Raw genomic sequence first — 19,158 nt, forward strand, 5'->3', positions numbered from 1 at the left:
GATTCCTGGGCCTCAAGTTGTGAGATAATCAGTGTTTATTGTTTGAAACTGCTATGTTTCGTGGTGATTTGTTAAACAGGACTAGACAACTAATACAAGCCAGGGTATGGCACAAATATTTATCAAATATTATACCTCCTAAACAAAAGGTCTAATGATCTTATAGAAGACATGTGTCAGATGGCCAAATGGTGCATACCTCTGTTGCATTCACGCTATGAGGCAACTTCTGCAACTCAAATCTCCCTGTATTTTAATTCGTCGGTGCCTGTTTCCTGCATTGCTGGCAGCACAACCCGCAAACCTTTACAGTGTTTTGGCTCAGGAGCTTTTGGTTTCAAAGGCATAGATAAGATGTGGGGATGCCTTTTCTCTGAAGCCTGAATGCTGTAAATCAAGAGAGTAACTAACTGCTCAAGGTCACCCTCTATCCTTAGATCTTGAGTGACAAGAACCTCTGGTAGTCTGGGATTTATTTTGTGTTTGTGATTTACGGAGCCCTTTAAAGAACAGTACCCGGGACAGGTTCTAAACATCCAGAAGAGAGTCCTTGAGTCAAGGGAAGGATGGCACTGCCCTAAGTAGGGCAGGTTGGATCAAGCCCAAACTGTGTGAGCCTGACTGGCATTGTTCCTGTATCTATGTTTTTGTCTCCTTTGTACCCACATTGCATCTAGTGAAGTCTTGTGGAAAGCCTCATCTTTTTTCAGCTGAATTAAGACCTGCCAAAGGGAAGGGAATTGTTTTGCTTTGTGGGAGAAGCACTAACACCCTTCAGGGAAGCATGCTAGTGATTAGTCGAATTCCAAGAGCCCCAAGGACAAAGTAAAACCTGGGGGAAAAATCACTGGGCTGTCTGGCTTCAGCCCCAGCTCACCAGGGCAATTTCTGAAGACCAAAACCTTACAGGGTCTAGTTGCTTTTCATGAAGGAGAGCAGCTATCTTGTTCTGTCCCCAGATTGGCTTACCTTCTACTAACATTCATTCCTACTTCAACCAAATGCATCCCTTCTTTTCTCTGCTTCTGGTTTAATAATCAGAATTATCGTAAGAGTTACATGAAATATTTAACTGTTCAGTGCCATTCCTGGTTTAGCTTCATGCCTTCAATACATGTTAATTTGTTTGCTACAGGACAAAGGGCTAGCTAACTCTGTGAAGGTTAGTGGTGTTTGTGGGGGTATTATGAGTGACAGCATTTGGAAAGGTCAGAGGACCAACAGTGGACGAGAAGAAAAAATTCTATGTCAGGAGAAGGCTTCTGGAGAACACTAGTCTTGGGAGATCAGATTTTAAGCCTTATACAACAGTGTCCCCCCACCCCACCCCCCAAAAAAGCCCGATGTCATTGAGGTATAATTAACATAGAAAAAAGTGCACTTATTTTAACTGTACAGTTTGATGGGATTTTCCACATGTATTTTCCCATGAAACCACCAGCACAATGAGATAGTAAACATACCCATCACTCGCCAGTGTCCTTCTTCCTCTAATTCCTCCCTGCTTTCCTCCCCATCTTCTCACCCACAAGCAGCCACTGATCTGCTTTGTCATTACAGTTTGTATTTTCTAGATTTATGTAAGTGGAATCATAAAGTATGTTCTTTTTTTTTGGCTTATTTCATTTGGCATTAGTGTTCCCAACAGACCACCCAGCCAAGGCACTCTACACTGATCTTAAAGTGGACATTTCCCACTCAACAGTTCAGTTTTCACTCGGTATTTTTTTTTTTTTCAATCAAGAGCGTATTTTTTTCTCCCCATTTTATTACTGGAGTTCATTTTGCCTGAAGGGAAATTAATAGACTTAATCACACTCATTGATAGCATGCCACATTTAAAACAAACAAAACTTGAATTATAAGGAAAGCACCAAGTTCACTGTATGGGTCAATGGGGCTCAACCTGCGTCTGAGGAACTTGGTGTAGCGGTGAGTGTTCAATGTGTTTCTACAACTGCTGACCTTTAATAACCGTCAAATAGTTTCCACAGTGCGAATTTTTTGCTTAAAAAACAAATCGGTACACTGATCAAATATTCCCTGTACAAATAGCTTTTAATTACTTTACAATGAGAAGACATTCTAGGGCCTCTGCTTTTCACTCACAGCTCAATTCTGGCTTGCTTTCGCTTCTGCTGGCAGCCACTGAATTGAGCATCTCTTCTCTCCATAGTTTGGAGTGGCTCTGAACACTGGGGAAGAAAGTGAATTAAGAATTGTTTCGCTTCCTTCTTGGAGCCGGGTCCTGGGTTCAGCTCTTTCAGAGATCTATTGCCCTAATTTCTCCAAGAATCCTGGGTGGTAAAGTGTTACCCTGAAGCTTTCTCCATACTCTCAGGCCCATGGAGGCAGAGTCCCGCCCTGCTACCGAGGAGTATTGCTATGAAGATTCAAGGACTTGCGAATAAGGCGGTAGTCCGGTGCTCAGCCACATGCACGCAAAGTGGCAGGTTTCTGTAGCAGTCCATTCTCCCAAAATTTCTCTGCACCAGCGGCCAGACCAAATGTCCCACTTGGTCATGATTTATGTAGTGACAGCGTCAAAAACAGATACTTACACTTGATTTTTTTTCAAAGAATAAAGACATATTCTTTGCTGCTGGGGTTCTTCTTAACCTGGGGCTCACGGATTCCACCGTAGAGGGTCTCCAACTTCCTGAAATGGTACCCAAATGTTGGTAGTAAGGGCCCACGTGCATTCTGCGGGAAGGACCACGGCTTTCATTAGGTAATCACGAGGATTGTGACCCGAAAAGGTTTAGGAGTCATAGCGGTAGATATTCCAAAGGAACCGCAGTTGGGCAAGACCGTTGAGCAGCAGCTGTCTAAGCCGGGTCCTCGTTGGGCAGCACACAATTTTTCTACCGCTCGCTGCAGCGCTACCTTGGGGCCGGACTGACGTTGGCCTCATTCCAACCCCACCCATTCCTCCGCTCGGGGCAGGATGTCTCCACTGCGCATGCTCGATACCAAGGCCTTGGGTTGGTTTCCTAAGCGGAAGCTGGTGCAGTGTGTGTATTTCCCAGGGTACTCAGCGCTGCTGTCATGGCGGCCTCCTTGGTCCGGTATCCACACATGGGTTTCTACGGTCGTGGGTCTATGCACAGGAACTGTTGCCACTAGACTTCGGCGTCTTTGGACCCTGCGCCTTTCACGTCCTTTTGCTGACTTTTGTGTGACCCTTTTGGGAACCCGTTTTAGCTGAGGGTTCGGGATGATGTGGACCCCGGAGCTGGCAGTTTTGAGGGGCTTCCCCACTGAGGCTGAGCGGCAGCAATGGAAGCAGGACGGAGTCGCTGGCTCAGGTGAGAGACGCACCTGCCAGGGACTTAGGCCAGCGTGGGGACTGTGAGAAGAAGGGGTGATGGCAGCTGGGTTCTCATCCCTCTTGTTTAATTTTTTTTTCCTACTAAAATGTTGGCGATTTCTTAAGGCTTTGGGTTGTTGCATCCTTGACATTGTGGGCATGGTCCTCAGGCTTCCTGACTGACTTTACCCCAAACTTCTCACCGCCCAGGTTAAGTAATAACAACAATGGCGATATCAGTTACTTTTCTAAGCTCTTAACATTTACATAGTCGTTTAATTCTTCTAATAGACATGTAAGGTAGATGCAGTTTTTAATCCCATTTTACAGATGAAGACATTGATTGGTTAAGTAATTTATTTGGGGTTGTACAACTGGTAAGCAGACGATGTAATTCTTGCAAGCAATTTACATAAAATGGGGACAGAGTTAAAGCACAGTTATTAGTGGGATATAAGCATATCTGGTTGTAGGATTTAGGCTGGACCCAGAAGAGAAATTACAATTTAGGACCGTATACAAGTGCTGTGTGTGCGCGGTAGCGTGCGTGTACGTGTACAATAGCTGCTGCAGGAGAGGTGGTTTCTGAACTCTAGCTGATTTTTGATTAAAGGGTAAGATTGACAAGTACAGAAGAGCTGAGCATGAGAAATAACAAGTGTAAAAGTGTAGAGGTAGGAATGTGTATGGGATATTAGGGGAACAATGAATGAACCAGCCTTTCATCAGAGAGTATAGTGGGGGTAGGAGGAGCCAAACTGTGAAAAGTCGTAGAACCTGGACTAGGGAAACTTGTCTGTTGTCAGTAGGAATCTTCATGAATTCCCAGCAGAAGGGTGAGAATACTTACTAGTGCAGAATATTATTCCTGGGTCTAAATTCTATCTTATTGCTTATTGTATCATGAGCTACTGATTCTAGAAGTGATGTTGTAGAATGATGGTAATTTGTTCAGTGCTTTGTGGTTAATGTATAGCAAGCATTATAAGTATGTACTTTTTAAAAAATACTAAATGGTAAATTTACCTAATAGTGTTATCCTTTATAGTATAAAAAAAATTTTTCTTTTGGATTATTACAGAGAGTCAACCTTTCCTACAGTTGCTGTTAGAAGGGAACTATGAGGCCATATTCTTAAATTCATTGACTCAAAATATTTTTAATTCAACAACGATAACCGAAGAAAAGATTGACAGCTACCTAGAGAAGCAGATATTAACATTCCTGGATTTCTCAACGGATTTGGACAAAACCGAAAGGTAAAATTTTATTTGGAGTTTTTATAAAGAGACAGACTCTGACTACATTTAATAGTTCCTTGACAGTGTAAGGCACTAATATGAACAGTTGTTGAAAAACCTGTCATTACATTTAGTCAGGATTTACAATGTACCAAATAATCTATGTAAGAACTTCTGTCCAGAGGCCCATGAGAATGATAAAGTAAAGTGATGTAGGATATCAGAGTTTCACATATGAAACTGGCATGTAATTTCATGGTAACAGCTAACCTATTGAGCTTCCAAATGCTTAGATCTGATAGTTTTTAGTGATAGGCAAGACTTTAGACCTTACTTCCTTTTAACTGGAAAGCATATACTCTCCATCTGTTATTTCTAGATAGCTGAGTAATACTTGTAACTGCTTTTATTATGATTTAGATTATTCTCTTTCTAGCGATCAGAGAACTTAATGTTTTATTATGGAACCTTTGGTTTACCTTCTTTTATTAAAGTTTATGTAATTTTATAGGATTAAGTAAAATAGTTACTCAGCAGTGTAACTGTGTCTTTTAGTGATTTATATATTTTTTGTTGTAAATTTGTAAGTATACTTCTTTCTTTCCTCTATCTGTAGCATCCATGTTAACTTTTTATTATCTTTAAAATGCGTGCAGTTTTGTTTGCCATTATTTCTAGGGAATGTTTTCACTTAGTTCTTTAACAACTAAACCAACTACTGTGCTAGGTGTTGAGGGTGTGAAGAGAAATAAGACATAATTCGTATCCATAAGGAGTTCACAAAAGAATGTTACTATAGGCACTTTATTTTAAAAAAATAATATTCCTTTTCATTTTTCTGGTTTACTTATAGTTTACATTCCTGCAATGTCATTCCTGATTCTTATTTTGCATCCGAAGTGTGTGTGATCATAACACCTAGCTTTGTGGTACATTTTAAAACACACACAAACACACAAATGCATTATTCACTGGCAGAGCAGAATTCCAGTTTGTCACATAGAGCTGAGAAGAGATATTTCAGTTGCCTCATTTTGAGGAATTTGCAAGTGAAATTGTATTTGCGAGTTACCATAAGGATTTCGAGTTTTAGTTGTGGCAGTTATTTTAAAGCTTTTAAGATCTCGCTCTATACCTGTTTTGCCTAACTTTCCTAACTTCTAACCACAAACAGGCTCTTTGTCACCTGTTCTTTTTAGTGAAGCCTGTTCTTTGCTCTGCTCTCAGTTGTGCTGCTTTCAGAGCTTTATGTTCTGGATATCATAGGCTCGTAGGTTTGATGCTTTTTTTTCTCCCTTAAAGAATCTATTTTTTGAGGCAGGGTCTAGGGGATATAGAGAGAAATTACATCTTTACTGTCTCGGTTCAGTTTTCCTTTCTGTTCAGCATGAAACTTCCAGATGCTTTGGCCATTATGCGTTAGAGTCCCCACCTATTTTTCTCTTAGTCCAATGGTTGGAAAATTGCAGCTGGTGGGACAAAGTGGCTAAGAATGATGTTTACATTTTTGGAGTGTAGAAATATGTGTGACCTGCAAAGCCTAAAATATGTAATATCTGTCCCTTTACAGAAAAAGTTTACCTACCCCCTGTCTTAAGCCAAAGCAGGATTGAAAAAAGTAGATTCAAGTGAAATTTCTAAGAATCTTTTGTTCTAGCACTTGGTAATACAGGATTAGTAAAATATTGTTTAAAAACAACTTTTCGTTGTCAGTTTTCTTTTGTATAAAATCAGTGTAATGTATATCTTTGGCAGTGTTAGAGCTGTTAAATAGAGTGCAAGAGAAATTACAAGTGTTTGATCAGGATCTAAGCTAGCACTGTCAAGAGAACTTTCTGTGTTGATGGAAATGTTCTATATCTGCATTGTCCAGTTCAGCGATCACTAGTCACATTTGGCTCTTGACACTTGATATATGGATAGTGTGACTGAGGGACTGAATTTGGAATTTTGTTTAATTTTAATTAACTTAGATTTAAAAGAGCCATATATGGCTTATGGTTATAATATTGGATATTGCAGACCTAAATTGTTTAAGTTTCAGAAAAATTTTTTCGTAATACTTTTGGATAATCTCGAGAAATGGTGATTGGTATCTTATCTTTTTAACTGAATTGAAATAATATGTGGTTATACAATGATAGTGATTCATATTTATTTCTTTAACTGTTCTTATATGCAGACAACAGCTGATATTCCTAATTGGCGTGAGCAGTTTGCAGCTTTTCGTTCAGAGTAACTGGACGGGGCCTGGTGTTGATTTACACCCTCAGGATTTTTTGCCATCTGTTTTGCTCCAGCAATTCAGTGAGGTATGCTTCTTGGAAATGTCATATGTAGTCATTACTGTGTTATTTATTCTTCAGGAACTGAAGTTAATAGTTGGGAGGAAAGAAACATGAATTTATAGCTTGTAGAAAATCTACTAAGAATGCTTGTTCCTTGATCAGTTTTTCAAGCATTTCTAGAAGTTTCCTTGCCAGTCTCCAATGCCTCTTCAGACATCTCCATTTTATGGAGCTCGGTGGGCTGCTCTTTTTTTCTGAAGTACACAGCTGCACCCGTCATTAAGTCACATATATTACCACAGTTATATAATGGTCTTTTCTGGCAAAATGGCAAACCTAGAGATCTGTTTAATTTTGTTGCAAGTTTTGTGACTTTGCTTAAGAATAGTTCCTAGGGGTGATTTCCTTTATATTACAAATACTTTTTTAAAGTGCCCGGCACAGAGGACTCCATGGTGATAACAGTTATTATGTATATATGAAAATAATGTGATTGACCCGCAATAGTAGATCATTAGTAGAGCTTGCAGTTTGAATTCCTCAGGAGTTTTTGAGCACATATACATAGGGCTTGGTGACTATGACATGCTCCCAAAAAGAAGTATGGTAACTTGGATTCATTCAGCCACCTCAGAGATCTTGAGCATAACTATTAATCACTCAGCTTGGAAAAAGGACCTCTTACCACCCAAAATTTATACAGCAAAAGGGGCCTGTTTACTGTTACCTGGTTTCCTAGAACTGGAAATAGCAAATGAAAGGGGAATGGAGTTCTTAGAGATAAGGGTTAATAATTTGATGTTAGCATGGAAAGAGGGGTACAAAAGCAGCTGTAATCTGAAAGCCATAATAATTAGCTCTGTGTATATCATTTTAGTGAATCACTATATTATATTGCAATAGAATGAAGTTCATAATGCTGACCCTAAATCAGGTTAAAAGATCTTCTGTATTTTATGTCTAAGAAGGAAATTTAATGTACACTTCACAAAGGTTTTTATCCAAAATAATTAAAATAAAATCCCAAAGATTATGGCACTTAAAGAGATATGCTTCATTCATGTAGAAATTAACTTATATGGAACATCTCATTTCCTCTCCTATTATGTATGAAACAGTTTCTGGCTTCTATGGCCTTATAATGTAGCTTAGAAATCCACCAAACAGTCAAAATCATCGTATTTACTGAGCACCAATGAGTGGTTCAAGTGATACATGTGTTATATTAGTTTGTTATGTTATATTAATCCATACGTATTATATTAATTTGAGGGATTTCTTAGATGAGAGGCTGAAGCTCCTAGTGATGAAAGAAACTTGTCATTGGTCTTATAGCTGGAACATTGGAATCCATATTTTCTGGATCCAAATCCAGTACTCTTTCTGCTATACTAGTTTAGAAGTACCTGTAAAGTCAGGTAACAGTTGAAGGTAGTACAGAAATGGGTTCCATGAGAGATTCAGACTATAAGAAGTATTGAAAATATTGAAATTAATGAAGAGATCTGAGGAAAGTGAACCTTTTAGTTGGGAGTGGACCTCGAGCCAGGACCCGCAGGGTGATGAGGAAACGGAGGCGTAGTGAAGAGCAGGAAATGCATTCTGGGTGCAGTCATGGGAGCCAGGATTTAGAGGTGAGAAGAGCGTGTGTTTGTGGGAAAGGGCTGCATTGAGTTTGTTGGAGTAGCAATAAATGGTCAGACTTGAGGGGGTTTAGGCTGCATTGTAGGACACTTTGAGATCTTGATTTTAAGTTTTAACAGAACTACCTCAGACATTAAAAAAAAAAGCCATAAAATATGTGCAGTTCAAATAATAAATTTCTTTGTTCCCACCCCCTCGCTTGAGAGAGAGATGTTTTCAACATCGTAGGACAGAGCACCCTGACTGCCGTCTCCCAGACATGCCGCTGCCCCTGCGGTGGCCGTGTGGGGCCTGGGCTGGTGACAGCCTTTAGACTGGCGTCTTCTGCTTTAGCAGCTCTCTCTGTTTACCTGGCGCGCACTACAAATCACACCATCCTCTTCCTGTGCTCTGACTTGGAAAAGCCTGGGAAATATACTGCCTTAGAAGGTTCCTGATAGCATTCCCGGGCCCCCTCTCTTGAACCACTCTCATGAATCATTCCATTGCTTTTCTCCATAGTTTTAGCACCTCTGTACGTGTCCCTAGACAACACATGGTTTAGTTTTGCCAGTTTTTTAACTTTAAATAAGTGAAACAAACTATATATTCTTTTTTTCCTCCCCTCTTTATTTCCATCTCCCTGCCCCCATCCCCTTCCACCCTTGACCTATGGATGTTGCTGGTTCACCTTAAGAACTGGAGCTCTGAAGGTGGGGTGTCTCCTCCCACCCGCTCACAGTGTGCACCTGGGACTTGGTGCTCCCGGGGTCTGGTGCACCTGAGGTATGGCCTGTGGCTCCACCTGGGGTGTGAACCCAGGGCCTTCTGCATGTAAAGCAGATGTGCTAACCACTACACTATGGAGCCGCCCCAAACTATGTATTCTTTTGTGATTTGCTTTGCTCAGTGGTATGTTTTTGAAATTACACCATTATTCATTTTTACTGTTGTATAGTATTCCAGCCCTATAAATACACCACAGTTAATATACCCATTCTTCTCTTGTTGACCATATGGATTGTTTCCATGTTTTGCAATCTATGATGTACAATGCTATTAGGAACGCATCTTCTGGAAATGATTTGCAAGAGTTTCAAAGCACAATACTTAAAAAATGATAGTATTTGTTTGGTGCAGTGTGCTAAAGGGAGGGAGGAGGATGGTTTTACTGGCCCCCAAGCTGTCGTTGGGCTCCCCTGGGGGCTGAGGGGATCATCATTTCAACACACTTGTAAACCCTTCCCAGCACTGAGCGGGGAAGCTCTGCTGTAGTTATGTGTGTGAGCGGAGTTGCTGTGCCCTAGGGTGTAATATGCATGTTCCACTTGCCTCGATAATGTCAGGGTTATACAATTTATACTTTATATCAGCAATCCAAGGATTTGGAAGATGGAGATGAAGTTTTATATTTTCAACTGGGGAGTATTTTCTGGTTTGCGTTTCTGCGCCGATTCATCTTTCTTAGTTCCCGTGATGCACAGATATTTGTGAATATACTTTATGGTCATGGAGGATAGTCACCAAAGCCAAATTTTCCCTGCTTCCAACTTAACTGCCTGGCCATTGTTAGCACTGTTTTTTGACCTCTGATAATCAGCCCCAGGGGAACAGCGCTGAAGGGCCCTGTCTGAGCAGTAGGTCATCTCACACGTAAAGGGTGATCTGGTAATCTGCTTTTGTATGAAGTTTATCTCAGGCTCCCAGATGTTGAATTTTTTCACTATTGTGCTGTTAAATATGTGTTTTTATATGTCATATGCTGTCTTGACTAAGGAATTGTTCTTCAGGGAGTCGTAACCTTTGCTTTCTGTGTTTTTATTGAAAAGATAAACAATCCTTTTAAAATGGATCATTTCCAAAACCTTTGGAAGCACATTTAGATCTCAGTTGGAATATCAGTGTCCTATGACAGGAGTAGGCAGAGGCTGAGTTGCTTAGGCAAAGATAGAAAAGCATTTAATTTTTTTTCATGAAGATGTAAAGGAACACGAGAAAATTTATTTACTTGTTTCTTCACTTAGTCACTTTTTTGTTTATTATTATTTGCCTTGTTAACACCATATCCAGAGAAATCAGAGTTGAAGAATAGGAGGTTTAGTCACCAAGCCCTGGCTTTGACTATCAGAAGTAATAATTTTCAGGTAGTATAATATGGGCTATCTCCTTGTATAATTTTTTATTTTATACCATACTAAATTGTTTGTTATTTACCTTTAGAGATTTCATTTAACAATAATCATCTAGATTTGTGCTAGCACAGGTACACATATTTCTAAACGCGATCAGAATGTTGTAGCCGCCAGCCCCCAAAAGACACACGGACCACCACAAATCAGTGAGTTTTAGGAAACACACTCTTTATTCAGCCAGCTGGGTCTGCCAGGGGCACGCAGACCCCAAATTAAGTAGCAGCGAAATGTGGAGATACAGGGTTTTTAAACCCTAAATCCCATTCCTCATTCTGTCTTAACACAAAGGTCTGTTTTCTCTCATTCATTACCTGTCAACCCACTGGTTGGGTGTGCAAGCAGGGGGTACAGAAGCAAAAAGCTTGTTATTAGAATGTTTATGTTCCCATAATTAACAGCCTATGTTCTCATAGCGATAGCTAAACAGCAATTTCCAGCAAGTAATAAATTTTAAGCAGGAATCTTCCTAAGCAAATAATAAATTTTAAGCAGTAACCTTCCAGCTAACATAAGAATAAGAGTTCTGTTTCTTAAAGGCATGTCCTATCTTCTTGTACTTCACCAGTTTGGTATGGACTTCGGGAAATGTCGTTACAGCCATCGACCTGACAAGATGCGTCAGAGAGGCTGCATTAGGTAGGCTCTTCTCTCAAGGTCTTAAGTCAGTAGACTCACTTGTATACTCAGCGCCTCCACTTGGAGGCCTTAGCAGATACCTAACTCACACTGTGTCCAACACTGAGCTCATGATGAGGTTCTCCAAACCGGAGCCTCTTCTAGTGTCTGTATCTCAGGTACCATGGCAGCATAATATCGGGTGTCAGTGAGAAGGGTGGAAGTGAGCCTGGCCCCATCGTAGCTCTTCTTAAGGCTTAGCACAGCCCTGGCCTTGCTGAGGGGCAGGGAGGGGTAGAGAGCTCTGGGGAAGGCAGCATGGGGTGGCAGGAAGAACATTAGTTTAGGCGTCAGAAAACTTGGGCTGCAAGCTCTGTTCAGACACTAACTTCTGTATGATTTTGGGCTCCACTTAACTTTCTTGGATCTAAAATTGAGGCAGTTGTAATCACTTCAAAATAGTTCCTTAATTATTAATTTTTTTTTTTTTCAATTCTAGTCTTGGCAAATAGCTTTACTTGTGGTTTGGTGATGGTCATGTGTGTTAAATCTTTATTCCACTGTCACACATCTTAGTTTAATTTAATCCTTATAAAAACTCTATGAGGTGTAGGTTCTATTATTTCATTTTATAATTGATGAAATGGAAGCTTCAGTTAAAAAATTTATCTATGCCCACAAGCTAAGAAGAAGCAGAAAAGGACACCATCCTGTGTCTGTGAGATTAGAGTCCACATTCCTAATGGTTAAGCATTCCTGCTATTTTGTGGCAGCCATCAAAATGCAGCAGTTCACATTTTAGAAACACAGGTGCCTTGTCTATTATAGAAAATCTCTGTTCAGTTGAGAAGTGGATTTTTCAAAGGCATCCCATTTTTGTAGCTTTCCATTCCCTCTGCTCCATGGTTCTGTGGCTCCCCAGCATTTGATATATAAGACCTCGTTTTTGTTTGTCTTGATAGTAATTATGGAGCAGACATGCTTTGTGATGACATTTTTTAGCTAGTGAAGCATATGTGAAAGTGTTTCATGCAAGTACTTTAACATAAGGATGCTTTTTATTGAGATGATATTTTATTGTAAGAAAATCTATAAAGTCATGATCCTTCTTCAGTACTAGCCTTTGGGGCCCCTGTTCCTCAGGTACAGGCAGATGGGCGGCCGTCTGCCAGGGCAGGCTGGATTTGTAGATTACTGAGGGCTGCTGTAACATTACGATTCTGCCCCGTGCCCATTGCTGTGTTTCAAAGCTGAAGTATGAGATATAAAATTAATATTTTGTTAAATTATATCATCTTAGCTTTTTTTTTTTCAGGTCAAGGAACTGGATGCAGTTGTTCTGAGTATGCTCATTCAAGATGGTGAATCAATCTACAGCCTGACCTCGAAGCCTATACTGCTGTTATTAGCACGAATTATCCTAGCAAATGTCAAGCATAAACTGACAGCTATTCAGGTAAGGGAGAAGGAGTCCGAAATTGTGACTTCTGTGCTGATTACCATCAGGCTTTAGTGTGATGTTGACAATACCTCTGTTCTCTAAGTTGTATTCTAGGTATTTAATTTTAAAATCTGATGAAAATAACTGAAAACTTTCTCCCCTCATGAGATTCCTCCAGTATAAAATGAGATTATGTTGAGCCTTTTTAATAGGATTGTATATATATGTGTATGTATGTGTGCATGTATATAAATGTTCATTCTCTGAATCTTAAATATTGGTTTGAAAACATCCTTCATTGTCTTTTATGAATTTCATGTAAGGAGAATGAGCACTGGTCAGAATGGTGTCACTATTGCAGTAGATCTTAATCACTATTTCCTGGCTCAAACCCAACCTTGTTCAGTTATTTGGCTTGGATTGAGTAGAGCGTCTGTTGAGTGTTACATGGTTTTAGTAAGTCACATGTAAATTAGTGAGAAGAAGCAGTCACACTCACAGAATGCTAATAGACAGTAGGAGGTGACAAAAACCACAGGAGAGATACAAAGAAAGTCTTTGGAGGTGAGGCGGAGGTGCCAGCGTGCTTCGTGCAGTCCCTGTTCTAACTACCCAGGTCTCACTCTTCAGCCTTGCGATGTGATGTGAAAGCAGCTGTAGACTCTATGCGAAGGGATGGGTGTAACGATTGTACCAATAAAGCTTTATTTATGGCCACTGAAATTTTAATTTCATATGCTTTTCACATGTCACAAAATGTATTCTTTTTTTAATGATTCTTCTTTTTTAATGAATAACCAAGCTGCAGCTTGCTTATTCTGGATCTGATTGTTGCAGCTTCGGGATGCAGACCTTATACTGCCAAAAATAAATCTAAATTTTATGTGAATCTCCCAAATGTCTAAGTGTTGGCTAGAAAATTGTAAGAAACACAATATTTCTATGGGCAAATGTAGTCTTAGTTGGCACTATGCAAGGGCTTACTGTCATAAGCGTTTAAGTTTAGACAGAGAAGAGGCAAGAAGGGAAGTGATGTCTCTCTCAGCAACTCTCACGAGAGACAGGATTTTTTTGGAATCAATTGCTTGAAGAGTTTTTAGTAGATGAGTTTCAACATGTCCTGGAAGATATAAGGTCTTATCTTTGATTTTTTAGTGACATTGGTTTGAATAAAAAAACTTTCCTCAAGTTGATCTGAGTTAAATGATCCTACAGACTAACTAGCACTTGGCTCTAAAGAAAGTACCACCAAGGCCTGAGACTGCCAGATGGTGTTATTTTTTTTTCTAGTGAGACTAATGGTCATTAAGAGTGAGTGGTAGAATTTTAAGTTTTGTTTGTGAGAAATTTTCATCAGCAAGTATGCTGAGCATCATTTGAATAACGATACATGTTCTATCCACAATTTAGGAGAACAACTTAATTGGTGAACTGCTGGTTGTGGGAGTCATACCTGGTAGGGTTGGAGGGACAAGCTATTTGAAATTCTTGGTAGATGCTAAACAACTTTCAACTTCAGCTTAAAACCCTGCTTGTTTTGTATCACTATGCAAAGATCACTTTGTGCTGAAATCTTGACTTTCAATTGAAGCTTTAATGTTTTTTTCCTTTTTAGTCTTGAATATATTATTCTGTAAATGATGTTAAAATGACTTCTTTGATAAATGAAGATAAAATGATAAAGAAGAACAAATGCTTATCCAAGTTAATTTTAATCTTTTAAATTAATTTTGAATAAGTTGGCCCCTAAGAAATTTATCAAGTTGTTTATTATAATATTATTTTCATGGGATTAATCCTCCCCCCTCCCCCAATTTGTGAAGTATGTAGTCTAGTATTAGTAATATGTAAATGTTGAATGAAAAGAACCTTGGCTTTGAAATCGGACCAGTTTGTCTGGCTCAGCCACTTAACAACTATGTGACCTTATGCTAGTTAATTTCTATGAATATCAGTTTCCTTATTACTAAAATGGAATAAGGCAGCAAGCATTTATGTGCCTATTGGGTACACATGCTCCATGCCTTCTAGGAGGTTATTGACTAGGAGGTTATTGACTAATGTGACTTCACAGTCAGAACATTATGTAATAAGTCCTACAATTAGGAGACAGGATCTAGAATAGTCTAGAGTGAGGCTTAAGGCTTCCTTTTATATTAGTGCCTCAGATTTGCTATTAAGCAATTCTTGGCAAATAGAAAAAGGTGCTTTCATTTTCTAGTAGAAAATAGGCTACGCTTTGTTTTGTACTTTTCCTTCTATGTAAAGATTTTGGGTTAAGAATTAGTTTATAAATCCGATTTATAAGAGTTTGGCCTCTTATGTTATATATTTTCTTAAAAGGGCAATCTCTTTGGATCTATCTAAATTCCCAGGTCTAGAAAAGGAAAGAATATACTGCCAAACCTGACTCACTATTGCTGACAGCAGATAAGGGACAGATAATTGATATGTAGACTGACTTCATTAGCTTTACCGATAGGAAAAGAATGAGGTAACACTTCAGGGAATTAAATTAAAAATGATGTGAAACTTCTTTCTGTTAGATAATTCTACCTTTACTTATATGGTCCGAGGAAACAGCATTAGAGAGGATTTCGTCATAAAGTCAGCATTCATTTGTGGTTGGGTTGTTGTCGAGGCAATTGTGCTGTGTAGCAGTTTAGAAGGGAACCAGGCGGTGCTCTCCCTTAGTTAAAAGCAGAAGTTAAGTTTAAGTACAATAATGTTTTTGGTCATTAAGCGTGATCTCTCCTATTAGTAGGTATTGCTTTAAAAAAAAAAAGGGAAATTAATTTCTTATACCTTCATGCAATACAATTCCAAGTAACATACTCGATACTTTAATGAGTCCATCAAAAATATTTAACACTTATAACTTGTACACATATGCCCATGCATAGAGGAAGATTTAGAAAAATACGAACCTTTGTCACAGATTTTTCTGGGGAAGGAGGCAGCAGAAGAGAGATGTTCACTCTTCACTGTGTTTGCCCCTGTATTGGCTCGTTGGTTTTGTTTGTTTGTTTGTTTTAAATAATGGTGTGTTGATCAAGTAAGAAAAAGCATCAGAGAAGGGAGAAAAAGTGACTGTTCTAAGCCTGTGCATTAGTTTAAGGCAATGTATAAAATGCAGTCTCTACACTCAAAAAATGTATGAACTAGGCAGAGTTACACAGTTGTACAACAAGAACTATCCAATGTGGTGCTAACTTCTAGAATCCGTGTAGAAATTCAGAAGAGACTGGTGTGTGTCACACAAGTGGGAGAAGGCATCATGGAAGAGGTTTCACAAAGGTGTGGAAGCGATCTTCCAGTTTTGGGGAATAACTGAATCCAAGATATTTCTCATTTTGCACAAAGTGCAAAGTGCTTTGAGGAGGATGCAGAGATGAGTAAGACATGATGTTTCATCTCGTATAGACAGCAGACAGCACTGAAAGCTCGGGGTGACAGACACGAACACGGTGGAATGTGTTTGCAAAGGGCAGTGCAGATAACGTGCTGGAAATGCAGACAAGGGAAGGTGTCACTCCATTGCGGAAGCCCCCAGGACTGTTGGTACGTGGGTTACGGTGCTGACAGAGTGCCCACAGCAGAGCTGGATGATCACAGCAGACATTTCAAAGGAGGAGACGGTGAGTTCGAAATGGCATCAGGAAGCCCAAAGGGCTGAAAGTATAGGTTTTGCAAGAACAGAGGAGAGGCGTTATTCTTGTGGAAGGCATAGAGGTGGCTTTGGATATTACTGAAGAAATAGCAATGGATGGATAAACTTATCTAATAAGTTCAGTTTCACAAATGTAAAATTCTCAAGCATAATTTCAATTAATGTAAAAAAATTTGTTTCCTAAGGGTCCTTTTATTTCAGCTTACACAGTGCCTTCTTTTTCTAGAGCTTGCCATGGTGGACTTTGAGATGTGTGAATATTCATCAGCAGTTGCTTGAGGAACGCTCACCACAGCTTTTTGCTCTTGCTGAAGATTGTATCAGTCAAGGTAGGTACATTTTGTTTGACATGGACATGTAGCTTCATTTTAATTTCTTGGTTGAGAAATTCCTTTTTAGCTTATTCTTTGACAGGTAGTACTGACTATTTAAGGTTGTTTGTTTTTGTCTGGAGGTAGACTGTCACAAATTATTAGGATGTCTGATTATGGAATTTCTTTTTATCTTTGAGTTTTTAAAAAAGACAATCGCTATCATTTATATCACATACTTAGTAGGAGTGATTTGTTCTGTGCAGGTCACCATGATTTTATTACAAATCATTTAAAGGTATTTTAATCTAAGAAGCCTTATTGGAAACAAGTATAAACTCCCTTTATTAAAAAAAAATCCTTAACTAACTTGAGCTGGAGTAAATTGTGCCAAATTACATGCAGAAGGGGAAATTATTTATCCTATATCCTATCGAATACATGAAGGAAGGCTTAATTTTTTTAAGCATTCGATAGAAAATACATGGGCACAGAGACATTTTTACATCTTCCTTTATTTTTACTGAAAGCACCTAAGGTGCGAATGAAAATGTTACCCAGTAACTATGACGAGACCCCCGTGGAAGCACCCCCACTGCCTTTGTTGCGGGTGCCCCTGTGTCCCCTAGGAAAGTGTTTGGAAAGAGGGAGAATCTTGGGTTCTTTGACACTTGGTTTTCCTGGACTTTTGGAACAATTATTCTTGGCGAAAGTTGCCAAACCAAACCAAACCAAACCAAACCAGATTCTCTCGTAGTGAAGGAATACTTGAATACAAGTGACCTTGGACCTCATTAGTGAGCTTCAGGGTTACAGAGAAGGGATTTGACCTTGGGTGTACCTGATTCCAAAGCCCACACTCCTTTCACGTGACGAGAGTATGGAGTGAATATGGATGTGTGTGCATATGCTTGTGTAAGGGTTGAGGGGAGAGGTGGTTAGCATCACTCTGGGTGGAGAAGCAGTGATCGGTACTTGAAGGAAGTAGCACATTCATGAGGGCATAAAATAACTCTTTTGTGTGTGCTTGTGTAATTGCTAGAAGCTCCTGTATCTTTCTCGGGTCTTGTTTCCTTCAAGGGTACATCTGTTTAGTAACAAGGTAGGTCTGAGTACACACGGAGGATATTAATTTGTGCAGTAATAAATATTAGTAAGACAGGCAATTGGTTGAAACTAATTTCTCAATTTTTATTTTGTTGTAGGACAAATACATAAGCATATGCTAATCTTAGATAAAATGAACATCTATACATCTATACAGGATTCAGAAGGCAAAGTAGGGAAAGTATTCAGTCAGTATAATAATTGAATCACTTATATTGCTTATATGAGGACTTAGTTTATATTCGTTCAGGATTTTAGGTAACTTAAGGCAGTGGAACAAGCAAGGGCATTTTAGACTGAACTTGTGTACGTAAAACATTTTTATTCTGAGCTTCAACTTTGTATATTAAAAAAGTTTTATTCTGCCACAGGATTTAAACCTGACATACAATGGCAGACTAGTTGTTTTCTTAACTATAAGGAGTTTACTTTTTTATACAATGATCTTAAGTGGCAGAACTGAAAAAACAGGCTTATCCGTTTGCCTTCAGAAGTCTTTGATATAATGCTTTTGGATTACAAAGGTTTTTTATGAGCAAATTTAGCCACTCAACCATCTATATTTTTACTTAAACTATAAGCAGTTCTCTAGCTTATGAGCTCCTCAATGGTTTTTTGTTTTTTACTTGTTTCTACTTAGCATAGTACCTATAAAATAGTAAATATTTTCTATGTATTTGTTGAATAGTGATAGCTAATGTTCGAGTCTGTTTTACCTGCACTTTTTAAGAAGAGAAGTTGTAGAACTCCTTTTATTTGCCCTCTATTTTGATTCAGTTTTATCTGAGCTAATTTCCATACAAGAAGTTTTCAAATGTGAAATATTATAGAAGGTATGAGAAAATTGGTCTGACCTAGACGCCATATGGGACTTCGAATCATCTCATAATAGAATTGCTGAGGTATAGAGTTCTCTTCAAAATGAAATATGAAATGGGACCTGGAGAAAATTAAGACCTGACGCTGTACTTAGCAGACATGTCTTATCTTCTTTCTGTTTTTAGTAAAATGAAAAATGTGTACACTGAGTCTTCTCCCATTCATACCATCGCATATTTTTGAAATTGAGATAACACTCTGTAAACAAACTTAGTGCAAAGCAGAAGGAAGAGTGGGGATAAGCTTCTCGTTCGTGAAATTGGGTAAAGCTTTTAAAAGCCAGGGATCAGCTGAATGTCATTGATAGTAATGAGGAAAAAAGGTAATTTTTTCCCAGAGGATAATGAACTATTTGGAAGAGGATGGCATCAGGATTTAGCCCAATAATCCAAAATTTAATTTTGAAAAAAGATAATCACATTATCTGCATATGATATTACACAGTTTCCCATGCTGAATTATACTTTTGTGTAAAATTGGT

At 38.9% G+C, this 19,158-nt stretch overlaps 1 protein-coding gene and 1 long non-coding RNA gene across 3 annotated transcripts in view; one reads left to right on the forward strand and one right to left on the reverse strand.

Moving 5' to 3' along the window:
* Nucleotides 1–1,067: 1,067 nt before the first annotated feature.
* Nucleotides 1,068–2,929, reverse strand: LOC118605254. The gene is made up of 2 exons (XR_004952020.1): nt 2,562–2,929; nt 1,068–2,195 (listed from the first exon to the last, which is right to left on the reverse strand). It is a non-coding gene; the product is annotated as an uncharacterized LOC118605254 (long non-coding RNA).
* A 62-nt stretch (nt 2,930–2,991) lies between these two features.
* Nucleotides 2,992–19,158, forward strand: part of TTC27 (tetratricopeptide repeat domain 27) — a 127,548-nt gene continuing 111,381 nt past the window's right edge. The window contains exons 1-5 of one of the 2 annotated variants that reach the window (XM_016136040.2): nt 2,992–3,308; nt 4,392–4,569; nt 6,734–6,863; nt 12,585–12,725; nt 16,607–16,709. In XM_016136040.2, the coding sequence (XP_015991526.2) occupies nt 3,218–3,308; nt 4,392–4,569; nt 6,734–6,863; nt 12,585–12,725; nt 16,607–16,709 (643 nt within the window). In that variant the 5' untranslated portion in view covers nt 2,992–3,217. Of the gene's footprint in view, nt 3,309–4,391; nt 4,570–6,733; nt 6,864–12,584; nt 12,726–16,133; nt 16,349–16,606; nt 16,710–19,158 lie in introns of those variants that run through there. The other variant, XM_036224250.1, reaches the window with a different exon arrangement.

The sequence above is a fragment of the Rousettus aegyptiacus genome, unplaced genomic scaffold (genome assembly GCF_014176215.1).
Source record: "Rousettus aegyptiacus isolate mRouAeg1 unplaced genomic scaffold, mRouAeg1.p scaffold_m13_p_7, whole genome shotgun sequence".
NCBI classification, from domain to species: domain Eukaryota; kingdom Metazoa; phylum Chordata; class Mammalia; order Chiroptera; family Pteropodidae; genus Rousettus; species Rousettus aegyptiacus.